Source organism: Dama dama, chromosome 13 (assembly GCF_033118175.1).
Source record: "Dama dama isolate Ldn47 chromosome 13, ASM3311817v1, whole genome shotgun sequence".
NCBI classification, from domain to species: Eukaryota; Metazoa; Chordata; class Mammalia; order Artiodactyla; family Cervidae; genus Dama; species Dama dama.
This window is the reverse complement of record NC_083693.1, coordinates 12,081,330-12,101,537: the sequence shown is the minus strand read 5'-3', so window position 1 is coordinate 12,101,537 and position 20,208 is coordinate 12,081,330. Positions and strand designations below refer to the sequence as shown.

Here is a 20,208-nt window from a genome sequence, read left to right as displayed (position 1 = left end):
TGGAAGCAGTGACAGATGTTATTCTGGGGGCTCTAAAATCACTGCAGACCATGACTGCAGCCATGAAATTAAAAGACACTTGCAGCTATGACAAACCTAGACAGCATATTAAAAAACAGAGACATCTCTTTGCCAGCAAAGGTCCATATAGTCAAAGCTATGGTTTTTCCAGTAGTCACATTTGGATGTGAGAGTTGGACCATAGAGAAGGCTGAGCGCTGAAGAATTGATGATTTTGAACTGTGGTGTTGGGGAAGACTCTTGAGAGTCCCTTGGACTGCAAGGAGATCCAACCAGTCCATCCTAAAGGGAATCAGTCGTGAATATTCATTGGAAGGCCTGATGCTGAAGCTGAAGTTCCCATACTTTGGCCACCTGATGAGAAGAACTGACTCATTGGAAAAGACCCTGATGCTGGGCAAGATTGAAGGCGGGAGGAGAAGGGGACGGCAGAGGATGGGATGGTTGGATGGCATCACCGATTCAATGGACATGAATTTGAGCAAGCTCTGGAAGATAGTGAAAGATAGAGCCGGTATGCTACAGTCCATTGGGTTGCAAAGAGTTGGACACGACTTAGCAACTGAACAGCAACAACTCAACTTCTAGGTTGTGCATTTTTTTCAGTCCACGTTGGAAAATCAGACTAGCCTGTCAGCCGGCAGAACAGATCACCGCGGCAGCGCTGAGTCAGACGTGTTTTATGTGGTAGCACCATGCTGAATTACATACAGTTTCTTTTAAGAGGGCTATTTTAAAGAACAACCCTCATTTAGGTTTTGAAGTTGGTTTTCTATAAAAGCAACTCTATCGCTTAAGTGTCTGAAGGCATAGCCAGCCCTTAGATACTCTTAACACATTTGATAGGAGAAGAAACGAAGCTCTGATGGCAGTGACAGCCTACAGTGACTGCATGGAGCATTTGTGGTGAGAGGGAAACAAAGGCTTTTGATTTTGAGAATTCAGACTCAAACCCAGCACTCTGAGCCTCTGCCACTTGGCCTAAAGCTTTGAGGCTTTTTGAATGTCAACCAGCAAAGAGGCAAGGGAACAAAGGATGAAAGGGGGGAAGGAAGGGGGGACTGACTCTTGCACATTTAAGTCAGATTTAACAAATGAAAGGCTTCCCAAAAGCCTTCATGTCTTTGAAAGACAAAGGGAGGTCCCCTTGATCTCAGTGCAGGTACCTGTGGCAGGAAAATCTGCAATTAGAAAAAGAAGGCAGAGGCCCAGACAGGCCTAGATCAGGTGTTTATCAGCTCTCAGGGGAGCTTCCTGAGAGGCCCGCTGAGGCCCTGACACCTGTCTGCTGTCATCTGTTTCCCTGGGGTCGCTGGGGTGGCCTCAGAACAGCTGCTGCATGTGGGACCGCCCACCGTCCAGGGTCCCTCACGGGCTGCTGTTCCAGCCTCCCTATGCACTTATGTGTCTGGGACGTGTTCAGTGATACGGCCACACTGCTGCAGTCACAGATTAGCTGCTGCTAAGTCACTTCAGTTGTATCCGACTCTGTGCGACCCCATAGACAGCAGCCCACCAGGCTCCCCTGTCCCTGGGATTCTCCAGGCAAGAACACTGGAGTGGGTTGCCATTTCCTTCTCCAGTACATGAAAGTGAAAAGTGAAAGTGAAGCCGCTCAGTCGTGTCCAACTCTCAGCGACCCCATGGACTGCAGTCTACCAGGCTCCTCTGTCCATGGGATTTTCCAGGCAAGAGTGCTGGAGTGGGGTGCCATTGCCCTCTCCACAGATTAGCTAACATGTTTTGTGATCATTTATGTTGTTTCTGTTTGTATTGGGCATAAACTCTCAGTGTTACACTGAATATATGAAAGAAATTGGAGAGAAGATTCTTTTGTTAGAATCATACATTTGACTTCTCCTACCCCTAGGACCAGAGTGCCTTTCAATGGTTTCATTCAAGTTTTTAGTTATTTAATAAAAACTGATCCATCAGGGTGATCCTGCTGTGTGCCAGAGGACACTGTGGTAGACAGTTTCTTTCTTATTTCACACTGATTGAAACTATTGATTTGGCAATCCAGTCTTTGCAGTATATAAGTAAATTCATTCATTCATTCCCTCATTGAATATTGGGCTGTCTGCCCTCTCTTGAATGCCCAAAGCACTGACCGGCACTGAAAATGGAAAACAAGAACTGGCTTAATTATTCATTCATTTGGGTTAAACGCTTTGCCTGAATTAATGCAGGTATTGTTCACCCATTGTCAATAAGGAAGCAGCCAGATTATAGGCTATGAAGAAGTCTTTTGGTATTGCTTCTAACTGAAATACTTGTAGAAGTATTTCACTTCTACACTTGTATATTCACACTTGTAGAAGAGGGATGGCTTTTCAGTACACAGAGAGGTGCCCCCAGGCCTCCTGCCAGCCCCATCTGCCTTAACACCAGGTGCAGGATATCTGGTAGGTAAGGGGTCCCGGCCTCCAAGGACTCAGCGGGAGCGCTGGGTCTGTCTGGAAGTTTGTGATACGTGAGATCCTTGAAGAAGCAGCATCTGTCACCCCTGGGCCGTGTGTTCACCAGGCCCTGTGCTAGGGTGGAGGAAACAGAACTGTCCTCAGAGAACCCGAGGTCTCAGGGAGAAGCTGGTGTTGGAGGGACACACAAGCGCAGGGCAGCAGCACAGGCCTGCCCAGCCTTGGCCAGGGACCGTCGCCTGCTGAAGTGCAGGGGCGAGTAGCCAGGTGGAGTCTGGCGGAGGGCACGGAAGGCCCGGTGGAAAGGTGTGGGCCTGCCTTGGGCCCCCGGCTGTAGGAATGGCTGCTGGGAGGTGTGGGGGAAGCTGGGAGGGTCGCTGCGGAGGCCCGGGCAGAACGCGGCTGCTGCGTGGAGGTGCAGACCACACCCTGCCGGGCAGCAGCCATGTACTTGGACCGGCCTTAGAAGCCACTGCGGGGCGGTGATGTTGGAGCTGGAGGTGGAGGGGACCCCCTTGTGTGCAGGAGGTTTGTGACAGGACACAGAGCACAAACGGCATCTTCAGGACAGAGGCCCAGGTCAGAGAAACAGGGAGCCTTGTACGTGCGCCTGCGTCTGGGAACCGGGGCGGGTTCCGTGTGCCGTCTCCCCTGAGTGCCCGCGTCTGGGCTCCGTGTGCCGTCTCCCCTAAGTGCCCGCGTCTGGGCTCCGTGTGCCGTCTTCCCTGAGTGCCCGCGTCTGGGCTCCGTGTGCCCTCTCCCCTGAGTGCCCGCATCTGGGCTCCGTGTGCCCTCTGCCCTGAGTGCCCGCGTCTGGGCTCCGTGTGTCCTCTTCCCTGAGTGCCCGCGTCTGGGCTCCGTGTGCCCTCTTCCCTGAGTGCCCGCGTCTGGGCTCCGTGTGCCCTCTCCCCTGAGTGCCTGCGTCTGGGCTCCGTGTGCCCTCTCCCCTGAGTGCCCGCGTCTGGGCTCCGTGTGTCCTCTTCCCTGAGTGCCCGCGTCTGGGCTCCGTGTGTCCTCTTCCCTGAGTGCCCGCGTCTGGGCTCCCTGTGCCCTCCCTCTCCCCTGAGTGCCCGCGTCTGGGCTCCGTGTGCCCTCTCCCCTGAGTGCCCGCGTCTGGGCTCCGTGTGCCCTCCCTCTCCCCTGAGTGCCCTTGTCTGGGCTCCATGTGCCCTCCATCTCCCCTGAGTGCCCGCGTCTGGGCTCCGTGTGCCCTCCATCTCCCCTGAGTGCCCGCGTCTGGGCTCCTTGTGCCCTCTCCCCTGAGTGCCCGCGTCTGGGCTCCGTGTGCAGGCCCTCTCCCCTGAGTGCCCGCATCTGGGCTCCGTGTGCCGTTTCCCCTGAGTGCCCGCGTCTGGGCTCCCTGTGCCCTCCATCTCCCCTGATTGCCCGCGTCTGGGCTCCGTGTGCCCTCTCCCGAGTCCCCGCGTCTGGGCTCCGTGTGTCCTCTTCCCTGAGTGCCCGCGTCTGGGCTCCCTGTGCCCTCCCTCTCCCCTGAGTGCCCGCGTCTGGGCTCCGTGTGCCCTCTCCCCTGAGGGCCCGCGTCTGGGCTCCGTGTGCAGGCCCTCTCCCCTGAGTGCCCGCATCTGGGCTCCGTGTGCCGTTTCCCCTGAGTGCCCGCGTCTGGGCTCCCTGTGCCCTCCATCTGCCCTGATTGCCCGCGTCTGGGCTCCGTGTGCCCTCTCCCGAGTCCCCATGTCTGGGCTCCATGTGTCCTCTTCCCTGAGTGCCCGCGTCTTGGCTCCGTGTGCCCTCTCCCCTGAGTGCCCGCGTCTTGGCTCCGTGTGCCCTCCCTCTCCCCTGAGTGCCCTTGTCTGGGCTCCATGTGCCCTCCATCTCCCCTGAGTGCCCGCGTCTGGGCTCCGTGTGCCCTCTCCCCTGAGTGCCTGCATCTGGGCTCCGTGTGCCCTCTCCCCTGAGTGCCCGCGTCTGGGCTCCGTGTGCCCTCTCCCCTGAGTGCCTGCATCTGGGCTCCGTGTGCCCTCCCTCTCCCCTGAGTGCCCGCGTCTGGGTTCCATGTGCCCTCCTTCTCCCCTGAGTGCCCGCATCTGGGCTCCGTGTGCCCTCTCCCCTGAGTGGCCGCGTCTGGGCTCCGTGTGCCCTCCCTCTCCCCCTGAGTGCCCGCGTCTGGGCTCCATGTGCCGTCTCCCCTGAGTGCCCGCATCTGGGCTCCGTGTGCCCTCCCTTTCCACTGAGTGCCCGCATCTGGGTTCCGTGTGCCCTCTCCCCTGAGTGCCTGCGTCTGGGCTCCGTGTGCCCTCTCCCCTGAGTGCCCGCGTCTGGGCTCCGTGTGCCCTCTCCCCTGAGTGCCCGCGTCTGGGTTCCGTGTGCCCTCTCCCCTGAGTGCCCGCGTCTGGGCTCCTTGTGCCCTCTCCCCTGAGTGCCCGCGTCTGAGCTCCGTGTGCCCTCTCCCCTGAGTGCCCGCGTCTGGGTTCCGTGTGCCCTCTCCCCTGAGTGCCTGCGTCTGGGCTCCGTGTGCCCTCCATCTCCCCTGAGTGCCCGCGTCTGGGCTCCGTGTGCCCTCCATCTCCCCTGAGTGCCCGCGTCTGGGCTCCGTGTGCCCTCTCCCCTGAGTGCCCGCGTCTGGGCTCCGTGTGCCCTCCCTCTCCCCTGAGTGCCCGCGTCTGGGCTCCTTGTGCCCTCCCTCTCCCTTGAGTGCCCGCATCTGGGCTCCGTGTGCCATCTCTCCTGAGTGACCGTGTCTGTGCTCCGTGTGCCCTTCCTCTCCGCTGAGTGCCCACGTCTGGGTTCCGTGTGCCCTCTCCCCTGAGTGCCTGCGTCTGGGCTCCGTGTGCCCTCCCTCTCCCCTGAGTGCCCGCGTCTGGGTTCTGTGTGCCCTCCTTCTCCCCTGAGTGCCCGCGTCTGGGCTCCTTGTGCCCTCGTTCTCCCCTGAGTGCCCACGTCTGGGCTCCGTGTGCCCTCTACCCTGAGTGCCCGCATCTGGGCTCCATGTGCCGTCTCTCTCTCCCGGGTGCCTGTGTCTGGGCTCCGTGTGCCCTCCTTCTTCCCTGAGTGCCCTTGTCTGGGCTCCGTGTGCCCTCCTTCTTCCCTGAGTGCCCGCATCTGGGCTTCGTGTGCCCTCTGCCCTGAGTGCCCGTGTCTGGGTTCCGTGTGCCCTCTCCCCTGAGTGCCTGCGTCTGGGCTCCGTGTGCCCTCCCTCTCCCCTGAGTGCCCGCGTCTGGGTTCTGTGTGCCCTCCTTCTCCCCTGAGTGCCCGCGTCTGGGCTCCTTGTGCCCTCGTTCTCCCCTGAGTGCCCGCGTCTGGGCTCCGTGTGCCCTCCCTCTCCCCTGAGTGCCCACGTCTGGGCTCTGTGTGCCCTCTCCCCCGAGTGCCCGCTTCTGGGCTCTGTGTGCCCTCTCCCCTGAGTGCCCGCGTCTGGGTTCCGTTGCCCTCCATCTCCCCTGAGTGCCCGCGTCTGGGCTCTGGGCTCCATGTGCCCTCTCCCCTAAGTGCCCGCATCTGGGCTCCGTTGCCCTCCATCTCCCCTGAGTGCCTGCGTCTGGGCTCCGTGTGCCCTCCTTCTTCCCTGAGTGTGCCCTCTCCCCTGCCTCCTTTGGGACCACATTGCCCAGAAACCAGAGCACACATCCTCACTCCAGCATCTCCTTGGTGAGAGACAGGTGGGGCGCCTGCTAGGACACGTGCTTATCCCGACTGCTAAGCAATGTAGACTGTCTAAAGAACTGCTATTATGATAAAACACTATGTGTCTGCTTCAATGGACTATAGACGCCCTCTTGCAGATCTCAGTGCTTGTGTTTTCAGGTGGAAGATGTCTATGTTTGCCTGTATGGAATACTCTTTGGTGATTCATTTAATGCAAGTAGGAAGCACAGTATTGATAAGAGAATTTTCCTGATGAATCAGGCATTCATTCAGTCACTGCTCTGGGCACTGCTGAGTCAGACCCTGGCTCTCTGTGGGGTTGACCCGGAGCGCGGCCCGGGAGGTAGCTGGTCGGCCTGAGAGGGCGCCAGGCGTCCAGGGCACACAGGAGCGTCTGTGGGGAGGGGGAGGCGCGCCCCCCGGGTGAGCAGGCTCACCAGGCTCTCCGCTGCCCCCGTTTCTAGGGAAAGGCAAGTTCAGAGGGAGGGTCTAGGTCTCTCCCCACGTCACTGCCCTGCCTCCCTTTCCACCTAATGAGGTCAAATCACTTGGTCCAAAGAAGCTTGGAAAATGTTTGCAATAGAAACCATGCACATTTTCCTGCCAGTGAAGTGCCTTCTGGGATGTGGAGACTGCAGTGAGCGATGGCACCACCCTTGGCAGAGGTGTAGGTGCACCGGGGCCAGCCGCGGGGAGCGGGCTGCCGAGGGCTGCGGCCAGGACCCCTGCTGACCACGCTGTTCCTGCAGTGCCCCCAGCGCCGAGGCCGCTGCAGTGTGGTGGGGTGGTGGTGGGGGTTAGAATCACCTCCGCAGTCGTGGACCTGTGATTCCACAGGTTTCCAGAGACCTTGAGAGCCGAGTCTAAATGCCAGGAGGCCCACAGTTCTTAATCAGAAGAACCAGGAGTAGATCCTAGGGCTCCTGATTTTTTTTGCTACAGTTTTGAGTGAATGGTGCTAACTCTGCATCCAAGGCCATTGCTGAAGATGGGAAGGGGGTACATTTAATTGACACATGTTTTTGAAAACATTAAAACTTTAAGGCATGTTTGTTTGGCAGTTTCTGTTAAACCAATTGTACACTTTCTGGCTTATACATATATATATATATATATATATATATATATATATATATATCATCTTTATACATATACGTATCTACGTCATTTTTTCTTATTAGTGCAAGGCAGTCTTGGCAAGGCTGCTGAGCTGGATGTCTGAGACACTGAGGAGCCTCCCTCAGTCACCCCCCGGCCACGTGACCGTGGGCATGGTCCTACATCACCGCGCATTAAAAATGGTTTGAAAACGGACTTCACTGTGGTGCTGTGAGGGGTGGTGAGCTGTCAGAGCACCGCAGCTATGACTGATGGTGATGATGATGATACCAGTGATGTGTAGAGGTGCTCTCGGGTGACTTAAGCATGAGGCTCTCCACGTTTGTGCTGAAATTCCTGGATTTCTGAGCTAGGTGCCACTTAATGATTCATCTCTTTATTCACAGTCAGTTCTCAGTGTTTGTTTATATTTGCTTTCTTTAAACTTTTTATTGTGGTAAAACATACGTAATACAGAATTTACCATTTTCGTCATTTTTATTTTTAAGGTAGGGCCTCTTTGTTACATTGAACTTTTTTGTCTTTTGGCCATGCCACAGGCTTGTGGGGTCTTAGTACCCTGACACGCCCCCACAGTGAAAATGCAGAGTCCTAGCTGGACCTCCAGTGAATTCCCCCATTTTAGCCATTTTTGAATGTGCAGTTCTGTGATATTAAGCACCTTCAGAGTCTTGTGCAGTGACCCCCACCATCCATCTCCAGAACTTTTTCACCTTCCCCATATTAAAAATATGGAGTTAGCATGCTTGGCATAGAATGGTTGACTGGACCTTCTATCCTTGCTTTGGGGCTGGGTCAACAGAAGCTTGGCTAATGGATGACTTGGGCACCAGCTTGAACCCAGCTTGGCAGGAAGTGGATGGGTAAATGATTGGTTGGAGAGAGAAATAAATATATTTCTTACATGGGGGTATTAAGAAATTGCCAGTTAAGTTGGAAACAATCAGGGTAAGTAGAATTTTCTTACCCAAGAGATGTGCTCCAGACACAAAACCCTTTTAAAATGGGAAACTCAAAGATGGACTCTATATTATATTGGTTTGTTAGGGCTACAGAGTGGCCCGAACAACAAATTTATTTTCTCGTAGTGCTGGAGGCCACAGAGTCCAAGGTCAGGGTGTTCACAGCGTTGCTCTGTTTGAAGCTCCTCTCCCTGGTTTGTAGATGGGTGTCTCCTTTTCTTTTCACAGTCATCCCTCAGCGTGTGCGTGTGTGTGTGTGTGTGCATGTCCACATGCTAGCACCAGGCAGATTGCATGAGGGACGAGGGCTCACCCTAATGATCCCATTCTACCTTACTTACCTTTGTAAAGACCCTGTGTCCAAATACAGTCACATTCTGAGGATTAGGACTTCAACATATGGGTTCTGGGGTTGGGAGCGAGGAGACACAGTTCAATCCAGAACAGTCTCTACAGATCCCTCCAGTTCTAAAAACCCTCCCCAACAAGCAGACGAAGGCAGGCATCCCGTGCCCTGGGCACACACACTCCCCAGGGCACAGGCTTATTGGTAGAAGGTTACAAATGCAGCTCTGACGCTCCAGAGACAGAATGTTCTAGTCTCTGAGCCATGCACATTACATTTTTCTTCGAGAGAAAGAATCATAAACAGAGACAGAGTATTTTAAGTCCGCCCTCCCTGTCTGCCAAGAATAACCCTGGTGTGCTGGGGAGCTCACCCGTCCTGGGCGTTGCATCTGCAGAGGTCTGTCCTGGAAAAGGCAACCGCCTGGCTTCAGGAGGATCCACAAGGCCTGAAATAAACACACTCCTCCAAGCATAGCTGTACTCTGGAGCAGAGCCAGAGGGCATTTCAGTCCACAGAGAGAGGTACCCACAGCTAATGAAACTTCAAGAGTCTTAAAGCAGCGCTTTCTTTTCAGCTATGGAATCAAGCTACTACTATGTAGTGAGTTCTTGTAATGTCCCTGACACCCTGGAAAACAGCTGGGCTAACTTTTGAGTCATTACCTTCACAGCCAGCTTCTCTGGCAAGTGGGGGGCACTGTTGTGCTGGAGTAACCGTTACCTGAGAGGGGGGTCACCAGTGTTTCCACCATCCCTCTGATGTTTAACCAGTTACCCTTTTTTTTGTGATGCTATGCTTGCATGAGCCAAGACACATCTTTTTTTTTTAACCACGTGGTGACGCTTGATGGATGAAAGAGAATGGCCAGTCTGATCAAAGCAAGCTGGTTTTAAAAATCTGCAGATGGTCCTCCCTAGTTTACACTGGAGGTGTGTCCCCCGTGTCTCTCGTTCACTCCCTGCCACACACCCTTCTCGCCCTTTCCCTCTCTGCACGCATCTCTCCACACGAGCCAGGCCTCGCTTCACCTCTTGGTGCCAGGCTCTGAGAGCTCTCACTTTTTCATCAAGCAGAAGGATAAAGAAATTATTGGCTTACACACTGATTATTTAAATGTTTGCCCCCAGATATCTGTGAAGAATTTTTAGAGCATGTTGAGGAAATGATATTTTTATTCTAAGCTCCTGTTTTTCAGATGGAATCTGCTTCTCCGAATCCATGTAGAAAGTTGGAAGGTGCTATCTGTCTCAAGAAACTCAACTCCTCCCTGCCCTCTTCTACCATATGTGCTTAATTTGCATTAAAGCTTCAGTCCTGTGGGCTCACTGACAGCTCTCGTTCACCATAGAAACAAAAATGCACAGGCCAAGCACTGTGTGTGTGTGTGTGTGTGTGTGTGTGTGTGTGTGCATGCGCGCATGTGCGCGTGCACAGGTTACAAACCCAGAGACCTTCATGAAATGCTGCCGCTGTAGGTGGGAGACCGAGAAGCAAGTGACTTCTAGAGGGACAAGGCTGACCCCAGATCTCTCTAATGTGTATGCGCTATTATTTTAGGTCTCGGAATTCAATCCTTTGACGTTCACCAGCATAATCGAGTGTGAGAAGCCCAACAACGACCTGAGTAGGTTCCGTGGGTGCATGTGAGTATCAGACCTCTGCATGGGCTTACCCTTCTGTTTGACAAATGATGTGAGTGTGTACAGTCGACCCTTGAGCAGCTTGCGGTGTGGGGTGCCAACCCTGCTAGTGTCCATGGTGGATTGATCCCAGGACCTTCCAGGGTACCAAAACCACGGATTTTTAAGTCCCATAGTCTGCCCTCTGGATCTGCAGTTCTGTGTCTGTGGATTTAGCCAAACTTGGATGGTGTAATACTGTGTTTACCAAAAAAAACCCTGCGAATAAGTGGAATCACACAGCTCACACCCTGTTGTTCGATGGCCCAAGGTGTATAGTATAACACCGTGTGCGTCTGTGTGTGAGTGCAGCCTTTCAGGACTGTCGCCCTGTCCCTGAGCTCACGGGGCTGCTTGACAAGAGCCTGTCAGTGGTGGACACTGGTCAGATTCCCTCCGTCCAGCAACCTGGGAAGGTGGGGGGTGAGAAACACGGTGATTGCATGTGCACCGTAAGTGGAAGCACAGACGCCAGGCAGAAGGAGCCTGCCTGGGAGTTCATGCCTTCGTTCATACTCTCAGCCATTGAACAAGTATTTGCTGACTGCTGTGTGCTAGGCCCTTCTTAAGGATCTGGGGACAATGCAGTGAACTGAATACAAAGAAATGCCTTCCATCTTGTTTATTTCACTGTAGTCAGGGGAACACAGAGACATAAACAAAATTAAAAGTCCTCGAGCATGTTAAATAAATAGTCCAGCTCCTTGCTCCAAAACAGAGAGACAAGAAAGGTAGATGAATGACGTGGGATCAGCTGCCTGGTGGTGCTAGTTGAAGCTGGGCTGGGGGCTGTCTGCAGGAAGTAAGGGCTACCCTTGTACTTCTGCAAATGGTTGGAAATTCCCATAATCGTGTTAATAGTTGTGCAGGCCGTGGACGGGGTGTGGGGAAAAGGGAGGTGGGAGAGAACAGGGGGCCACATGGACTTGTGGAGCTGCTGCTGGTGGGGACGCCCTGCCGGGGGGCAGCTGTGTGGACCAAGCCTGGGGGCCGCAGATGTGATGCGGGGAGCTGGGGCCTCCCGCAGCCGGTCAGGTCTGCGGGGCCGGCTCCTCGGGATGCTGCTTAGAGGACGAGGCGCAGCGTGGCCGCCACAGACACGTGGGTGGGGCTGGAGCTCTGCTCCTGGAAGGACTCCACTACAGGAGCTTTTGGCATGAGTTTGAGTCTTCTGCTTTCCTGGCACATCCAGCATCATTGCCTGTGTGCACGCAGTGGGCTCCCCATCTTGTTGGGGGCGATGGGAGAGTCGGTGAATGAAAAATGCACCATGAAGGGCAGGAGATGTTCACACCTGCTGAAACTGCCAGTGCTTGCCCGTTCTTGCCTGAGTATCAACCAGAACTTGGAAGTGTTAGGTCACCCCTTAAAGGAACTGGTTAAAGGAGGGTAAAACTCATAAGAAAACTCCTAAAATGTCAGCTGTAAAATTTGGGGGCAGATACTCAGGCCTCCGTCTGAAATGCTCTTCTGTGGGTTTCCCAACCCCTGTGTGCACTGCCCACCCCCAGCCCCAGACTTTGTACACCATCCTTGGCATCACCCCAAAATCTCCAGGGCCCGGCGGGCAGAACAGAGCAAACCCTGAAGGGAAGGAGGTGGGGGCAGCCTCTAGGGAGAACGTTCTGTGGGTATTCTTGCTGATGGGTAGCTTTTGGTGACAACTCTGACCTTCTTAGACGGCTGCGTTGTGGCTGGTCCCCTCCTGCTATGCGGGGCGTCAGGTGCCTGTGCTCAGACCACCCCCACACACTTGTTGCCTGCCCCAGATGGACTAGAGCTGGAGGGGCATCAGCCCTGAGTCAGCAGCTCTCGGTTCTGCCCTCGGGAGCTCCCTCTGTGTTTGTTGGTTGTTCAGTCACTCAGTCATGTCTGACTCTCTGCAACCCCATGGACTGCAGCATGCCAGGCTTCCCTGTCCTTCACCATCTCCAGGTGAGATGCTTGCTCAAACTCAGTAATGCCAACCAACCATCTCATCCTCTGTCGTCCCCTTCTCCTCCTGCCTTCAGTCTTTCCCAGCATCAGGCTCTTTTCCAATGAGTCAGTTCTTTGCATCAGGTGGTCAAAATATTGGAGCGTCAGCTTCAGCATCAGTCCTTCCAATGAATATTCAGGGTTTATTTCCTTTAAGATTGACTGGTTATATCTCCTTGCCATCCAAGGGACACTCAAGAGTCTTCTCCAACACCATGGTTCAAAAGCATCAATTCTTGGGCACTTAGCCTTCTTAATGGTCCAACTCTCACATCCATACATGACTCCTGGAAAAACCACAGCTTTGACTATGTGGACTTTTGTTGGCAAAGTATCTCTGCTTTTTAATACCTCTGTTAAACAGGGATATTCACTACATCTGACCTGTACTGAGACTGGCAGACTCTGGAGCCCACGCTTTCCAGCAAGACAGTGCCAGTGAACTACTCTACTCTATTCATCTGTATAATGGGGAGAATCCAGGAGGCCCTTGTGTCATGGGTGCAAAGCTTGTCAGTTTAGTCTGTGGAAAGCTTTCAGGAGGGTGGGTGCCTAATAAACATTGGCCACTATTACGGTCTTGCTTCTGGGTTAATGCTGTCATACGATAGAGCAGGGACACAGCCCAGTTAGCAGGGAGGCTCAGTTCCTTCCACTGGGGAGGAAGATCCAGTGGACGAGCAGGCCGGCAGGAGGGCTTGTCTCCTATGTGAGGAACAGGGAAGAGACTGGTGGAGGAGAGATGGGAGTTGCGATTCCCTGCACATGAGGAGCTGATGAGCAAGTTCATCTGGTGGAATGACCCAGCTGATAGAAAAAATGCATGTGATAGGAGTTCGGGGAGTAGGGGCTGAATTACGGGTTTGAGGAGCCTCTGTCTGCAGGTTGTGTTTGAAGACGGAGAGACAGGAGAGCACCGTGGGTCAGGGTCAGAGGGAACGAGAGGACAGGGTCCAGACAGCGGTTCCCACAGCCGGGAGCAGGGGCCGGGGTGCTCGTCCAAGGGCAGCGCGGTGGGAGAAGCACAGGAGCCCAGGTCGAGAGGAAGGCGCTGGTGCGCCGGACTCTGCGGGAGCCCGGGAGGGAGGGCCGCGCTGTGGGGGCTGATGACGGGGCGGAGGAGGACTTCTGTTTCAACCACTCTTTCTAGAAATGGGTCTGGAAAAGGAAGGGCCGAGCCGGGAATGAAAGCCTCGAAAAAAGAAGAGGGACACTTGGTAGGGAGAGAAATAACAAAGGCCCGGCTGGAGATCTCCAGGGGACCTCCCCGGGCGGGGACTGCGGTGGCCCGGGAGGGGGTGTCCTGCGGCGCTCACCCACCTGCAGTCCGAGCGAGCACCGCCCGCACGGCGGGCCCATTCGCCTTTCCCGGGAAGACGCCTCCAGCGGACGGTGCCGCGCCCGCAGCCAGGCCGACTCGCCTGCCCAGACGGGCGCCTCCAGCTGGCGCTCCTGCGTCCTCCTCGCTGGTGCTGCCCGGGGGAGGGGCCTCCACGCTCTGGTCCAGCCCTGTCGTGTTTTTCTCACTTTTCCCAACAGGCTGTCCTGCCCGTGGCTTCCACCAGAGCCTGGGCCGCTCAGGTCTTGAGTGCTTAGACCACCGCTGCAGCTGTGCCTTGCTCTCTCTACTGGGCAGTATTGGGATTTGCTACAAGGATGTCAGGGTGCAGACGGGCCTCTCATGGATAGGCCTGTCCAGCCAGGGCTCTGGAGCTGGCTGTTGGCGGTGGTGTGTTGAAAACGCCTCCCTCTGTGACTCCGGCGGAGGTCTGCAAAAACAGTGCTGGGGAGGGGTAGGCGGCTGAGCAGGTCCCCGTAGAGGGGCCTGGGCCCAGGTCCCGAGCCCTCCGCCGAGCAGAAGGAAGGGAGTGGGCTTCTGCATGCCTCTGTTCCTGACGCTGAGGCTTGGGGCTGCCCTGGGCGGGAGAGCTGCAGCTTAGCCTCAGGGCCAGAGCAGCTGCGGAGCCAGTTCCCTGGTTTGCGGGCTCTCGCTGTCTGCCCCTGGCGGCCCGCCTTAAGCCCAGCCTCAGCTGCCGCCCTGTAACCCCATTCAGGCCACCAGGAGGCCAGTGGGTTTCACTCTTAATCCAAACGTGAAACCTTAGCTGTTTGTAGCTGGAGAACTAACCTTGCTTGAGAGTGTACCAAGACGTCCCCAGACAGAATCCCAGCTCTTCCCCTTCCCTTTAGGAAAATTGCCCTGTGTTTCTGAACCCTGGCTTCCCATCACATTCTGGGCAGAACGGTGGCTGACAATGGGGTGAAAGACACGATGTGAATCAGAGCTTCGTGCCAGAGGGTGGGGTCAGCCATACTATGTGGTCCCATTGATGTATAATGCCCGCAGTAGGAACATCTTTAGAGGCAAAACGTGGATTTGTGGTTTGCCAGGGTTGGACGTGGGGGAGGAATGGGGAGTGACTGCCAATGGGTATAGGGTTTCTTTCTGATGAAAGCACTCTAAAATTAGCTGGTGGGGATTACTGAAAAACTCTGTGAATACACTAAAAAACCTGAGCTGTACACATTAAATGGATGAATTTCACAGCATATGAAACATAATTCAGGCTGTTAAAATAAAAACGTCAAGCGCCTCATGACTCCAGTGTGCTTTAATGGCCACTGGCTTTTATAACTCTATTTATTTAGTTAGTTTTGGCTGTGCTGGGTCTCACTGCCGTGCAGGCTTCCCTTCAGTTTGGAGGAGGGGAGCTTCTCTCTAGCTGCTCTGTGTGGACACCTCACTCAGCGGCTTCTCCTGTCACAGAGCACAGGCTCTAGAGCACTCAGGCTCAGTAGCTGTGACACAGGGGTTTAGTTGCTCTGCGGCATGTGGCATCTTCCTGGGTCAGGGATCACACCTGTGTCTTCTGCATTGGCAGGCGGGTTCATCACTGAGCCACAGGGAAGCCCCTGCTCATTGACCTGAATGCAGTCCCTTTAGCTGTGCGTGTGTGCTGAGTTGCTCAGTCTTGTCTGACTCTTTGCAACCCCATGACTGTAGGCCGCCAGGCTCCTCTGTCCATGGGATTGTCCAGGCAAGAATACTGGAGTGGGTTGTCGTTTCCTTCTCCCGGGGATCTTCCCGACCCAGGGACCAAACCCACTTCTCATGCGTCTCCTGCACTGCAAGTGGATTCTTACTACTGTGACAGCTGGGAAGCCCCGTCCCTTTAGTGAAGCACTTACGAAATCCTCAGAGAGAGGAGCTGGAAATACCACCACTGCCCACATCTTCCGCTGGGCCCTGGCAGCCCAGAGGGTTGCTGTGAATGTAGACTCTGGCCATGCAGGGCACCCCACTCCGCTCGCCCAGCAGCTCCACGGCAGAGTGATGGTGGCCTTTGAAGCCACTGGTTAACCATTTTCACTTACTCCTAAAGAATGAATAAAGCAGAGAAGTTAGTTGGTTTTGTCTTCTGATTCAAGGTTCCATTTCCAGCTGTAAAGCTGGGCCCTGTTTCTTGTCCTAAGTTCTCCATGAAGCGGGTTCTGGGGTCCCTGCCTGCAGGCCACAGAGCCTGCGTGACCACAGGGGACCTCAGGATGCTGGCCGCCAACCAGGAGCTCTTCTGCATGGCTCAGATTAAACATTAAAGGATGTGTCCATCTGCTCGGCCTAACGTGGACTGGGCAGCTTAAACCCCAGAAACATACTGTCTCACGGTTCTGGAGGCTGGAAGCCTGCAATCCAAGTGTCGGCAGGACTGGCGTCTCCCGGGTCCCCTCTCCGGAGCGTACAGACGCCCACCTTCTCCCTGTGTCCCCACACCGCCTTCACCTCTGCGTTTGTCTGAGTCTGCGTCCGAATCTCCTCCTCTTATAGAGACAGCAGGCGTGTGGGGGTAGGGCCAACTCATATGCCCTCATTTTAACTTAATCATCTCTTTAAAGACCTGACTCCAGGTGCGGTATTCTGAGATACTGGGGTTAGGACCTGAAGAAACGAATTCTGGGGGAGAACGCACGTCAGCCCATAAAAAAGAGCTGCTGAGGGCAGTGTGCTGGGCTCACACTGTCGTATGCCCCTTCCCAGAGTCTGCCCGGGGCCTGGTGGGCCCTGCTGCCCTCGGCAGGGACTTTCTCCCTCCGGTGACCGAGACAGCCCTTTTGCTACCGAGCACCTGCGAGGTGGCGCTGTTCTCCAGCCTTTCTCCCCTTCTGACGCAGCAGCATCACTCAGAGCACAGTCCTCATCGTCAGTGTGTGCGGCCGGGAGCCGTAAACAGGCCGGGGAACCCACCGAGATCAGCTCTGGTCTGACTTGGTCTCGTTAGAAAGCACAGTAGTTGCTAAACTACTACACCTAGTTGCTACACCTACACACAGTAGGTGTAGGTCATGTCAGAGGAAGCTTAATGGAGTAAAGGCCTTTCTCTTGTTTCCCTTGAGTTCATCTCTCGTTCTGAGAACACCTGACTGGTCTGGTTTGCATGACATGTCCTCGGGTGCTGTCCTGAGGAGCGCTTTCTGTGCCTGGCTGTTGCAGAGAGCACTGTGGCGGCGGAGCTGGGTTTTGTGTGTGACGTCTCCCGCATGCGGGTGTCTTGACGCCTTAGCTGGCACTGAGGTCTCAAGTCTTGAATCTCTTTTTAAAGTGAAAATGTACTCTGTTCTGGAATTGCCACAAAGGGGGTATTACACAGGGTTGGTTGCCCATGGGCCTGCATGTTATTTTGCATGAGTTCTGCAGAAACTGATGCTGTGATGGTAAATACCAGGTTTGCAGGAAATGTGTCCCCCAGCTTGTGCTTTGGCCTTATCTTTATTGTTTAGCTTCTTTTCTTCACTGTGAAATATTCTGATTTCCCTGGTTGTGAAGAAGGCGGGTTGTGTTTGACATGTCCCTCATGCAGGTGACCAGGGACTAAAGTGGCAGGAAGTGCTGTTTCCTCCAGGAAAACACCTTAGGGGCTCCGTTTGACCTCGTTCCTCTCCAGACCAGCTCTGTTCCTGGCCAGTGGGCACTGTGTTAGGGGCTATGGGAGGGATGGTACTTGCAGGGGTCTTTGATTGGCCTCAAGACCTGAGAAAAGGAGACGGGGCTGGGGGTGGGCAGGAGGGCTGGAGAGGCCTGTCCACCTAGGCTGTGAGCGGGTAACTTCATGGAAGGCAGGTGCTATTGCCTGATTGATGGAGGTCAGGCTGCGCTCCTGCTTGAGTTCTGGAAGCTTCCGGGGCCTCCCCTTGTGACCCATTCATCAGGCTCCTGGAACCCCATCCACATCAGGCTCCTAGGACCCCGTCCACGCCAGAAAGGCCCTAGCATAGGACAGTCTTGGCCAACAGGGCTTAGGGTGTGCCTGCCATTAATGGGTCAAGAAAATGAATTCAAAAAGCAGTTGCTTGAACTTTCTATAGTCTCTGAATATAAATAACTCATGCCCTGTCACTTGGCATGTCTGACTGCGACTCTATGGACTGTAGCCCGCCAGGGTCCTCCATTCATGGGATTCTTCAGGCAGGAATACTGGAGAGGGTTGCCATTTCCTCCTCCAGGGTATCTTCCCGACCCAGGGATCGAACCCACACCTTAGATATCTGCTTGCATTGACAGATGGATTCTTTACCACTGAGCCACCTGGGAAGCCCAGTAAGCCAAATGTGCAAAATTGTCTCATGGAATTTATCACATCAAATTTAACATGTCGATGTTTCTAACGACTTTTTATAAGAAGAACTGAATGTTGACACTATTGTTGAAACCAGTGTGATCCCTTTTTCTTGAGAAATATTTGCGCTTTGTGACAACATGAGGTGTACTGGTGAGGAGCAGAGTTCCCCGTGGTGAGCAGGCTGAGGGCAGGGTCGTCCTAGGCAAGCTTCCCACCTTGGGCCCCGGTTCGGGCTCTGCCCTCTCTAGCTGTGGCCAGTCTCTGTGGTGACAAACCTACAGTGGTCCTGCTTCCAATTCTGACGTGTGGGTCTTTCCCACACCAGGCAATCCTGTGACATCAGCCGGCTGTCCCACAGTCTAGCTCAGTTCTGACACCACGCGGGGAGAGTGTCAGATCCCACAGGTGACAGGCTCAGTCCTGTGTGTCAGGAACAGCCAGGCTCAAAGACCAAGTATCAGAACAGCGGATATTCCCAGTGCTCTTATCACTTAGGAAATTACAAGAATTTGGGGAGCTCTGTGCCAGGTACTGGGGCTAAATATTAGAATCAAAGGTTATTCTAGCACTCCTGTTTACAAAGGTGTTAGGAGCCCTGGGTCAGGAACCAGGAGCAGAGACGAAATTATGCATTTCTTATTGTTCAGCAAAGCCCATGGGCAAAGTAAATGAACAAACATCAGGCTCTGGGGAGGCTTCTAGCAGTTTGTATAGCCCCACTTCTGCTCTTGCCGAGACCCACTGGGCCCCTCCGCCCCTCCGCTCTCCAGCTGCCAGTCTAGGCCTGCCTTCCCTGGTGGTACTGCTTGAGTCCTGAGCACCCTCCTGACCCATGCCAACTGTTCCCTCACAGCATACATGACAATGGCAAAAAGGCTGGGCTCTACAAAGAAAATCTGCTGCTTCGAGGCTGCACCCTCCGAAACACAGAAGCCGTCGTCGGTATTGTCATCTATGCAGGTGGGTGCTGCGTGTCACCCGTCTGGGACAAGCTCTGGCTTGCCACAGTGGGCTGGGTATTCCTGGACATGGCTCCCTGATTGTTTCATTCTGTTCCTGATTATCAAAGTAACATAAACCCATTGCAGAAAACCAGGAGAACAGAAAGAAGCAAAACGTTTAATATCTGGACCGGGAGTGTTCTTAGCATGTTAGCCTATTTCTTTCTCTGCATTGCCCCAAGGTGGTCACACATTTGAGATGAACTGTGGAGCCCGGTTTTCTGACTGAGCTTGTCCCTTGCGGATTGCTGGATGGCAGCCTCCTTCAGTCCGTCCGTCCCCACTGGCCCTGACGCATCGCTGTGCTCTGTCTGCCCCGCAGGACACGAGACCAAGGCTCTGCTGAACAACAGTGGCCCCCGCTACAAGCGCAGCCAGCTGGAGAGGCAGATGAACTGCGACGTGCTGTGGTGTGTCCTCCTCCTCATCTGCATGTCTCTGTTCTCAGCCATCGGTACGTCTCCTCAGAGGGCCGTGAGGAGTGGGCACTGCTGGGCGGCCCCCAGGCACGCCAACCAGGCTGCCTGTCTCCTCCTAACCTGGTGCTCTAATTTACACGCGTCTGTCCCGGGCTGGGACATGGGGTGTTTGTCCCAGTGAGGCCACGTGGAGACACCTCAATGCATGAGCTCGGCAAAGCGGTGTTTTTGGAACTGGCAACTTCTTTGGTGAAAGGACAGCCTAATCACATCTACTATGATTCCAGTGGAAAAAGTGATACTAACCTTCTGATAGCAGGAAGAAGAGCAGTGGAAGCACAAATTCTACTAATAGGGACTCTGGGAAAACAGGGCAAACATTATTTGGGTTCTAGAAGGGGCTAGCAATTAGGCTGAGGGTGGACTCCGGCCCTTGCAGCCTCCCGTGGCCTCCAGACCTCACCTGCCTGGGACCGCCCGGCAGGAAAGCACGTGGCACCTCCGGGCAAATGATCGTCGTGCCCCTGCTCAGCTGCCAGCGTGCCCAGGTGTGACGGGTCTCAGAGCCTGTGAAAGGCACAGGTTTGTGGGCATGAAAGGGCTCTGTCATCAGCTGGGCGTGGTGAGATCATGTGTGTTGCCGTTGGCTTCTCAGTCTGTCGAACTTCCCTTGTGGCTCAGATGGTAAAACGTCTGCCTGCAATGCGGGAGACCTGGGTTTGATCCCTGGGTCGGGAAGATCCCCTGGAGAAAGAAGTGGCAACCCACTCCAGTACCCTTGCCTGGAGAATTCCCTGGGTGGAGGAGTCTGGTAGGCTACAGCCCATGGAATCCCAAAGAGTCAGACACGACTGAGCAACTTCACTGGTTCTCAGTCTGTGAGATGTGAATTTTTAATCTCCAAGCACGGACAACAGGCAGTATTCAGTATTCAGAGCCTACTAGTGTGTTGTGAGACACTCGCTGGGAAACTCATCTCTGGGGTTCTCACTAGCAGCTGCCCGCACACACCCAGTTCCCACGTTGTGACCATGAGCTGTTTG

The 20,208-nt window shown here is 54.6% G+C and overlaps 1 protein-coding gene across 1 annotated transcript in view; it reads left to right on the top strand.

Moving 5' to 3' along the window:
• Nucleotides 1-20,208, top strand: part of ATP10A (ATPase phospholipid transporting 10A (putative)) — a 180,452-nt gene that overhangs the window by 107,053 nt on the left and 53,191 nt on the right. Inside the window, exons 3-5 of the mRNA XM_061158551.1 lie at nt 10,032-10,117; nt 18,599-18,705; nt 19,069-19,200. Coding sequence (XP_061014534.1) covers nt 10,032-10,117; nt 18,599-18,705; nt 19,069-19,200 — 325 coding nt within the window. The remainder of the gene's footprint in view (nt 1-10,031; nt 10,118-18,598; nt 18,706-19,068; nt 19,201-20,208) is intronic.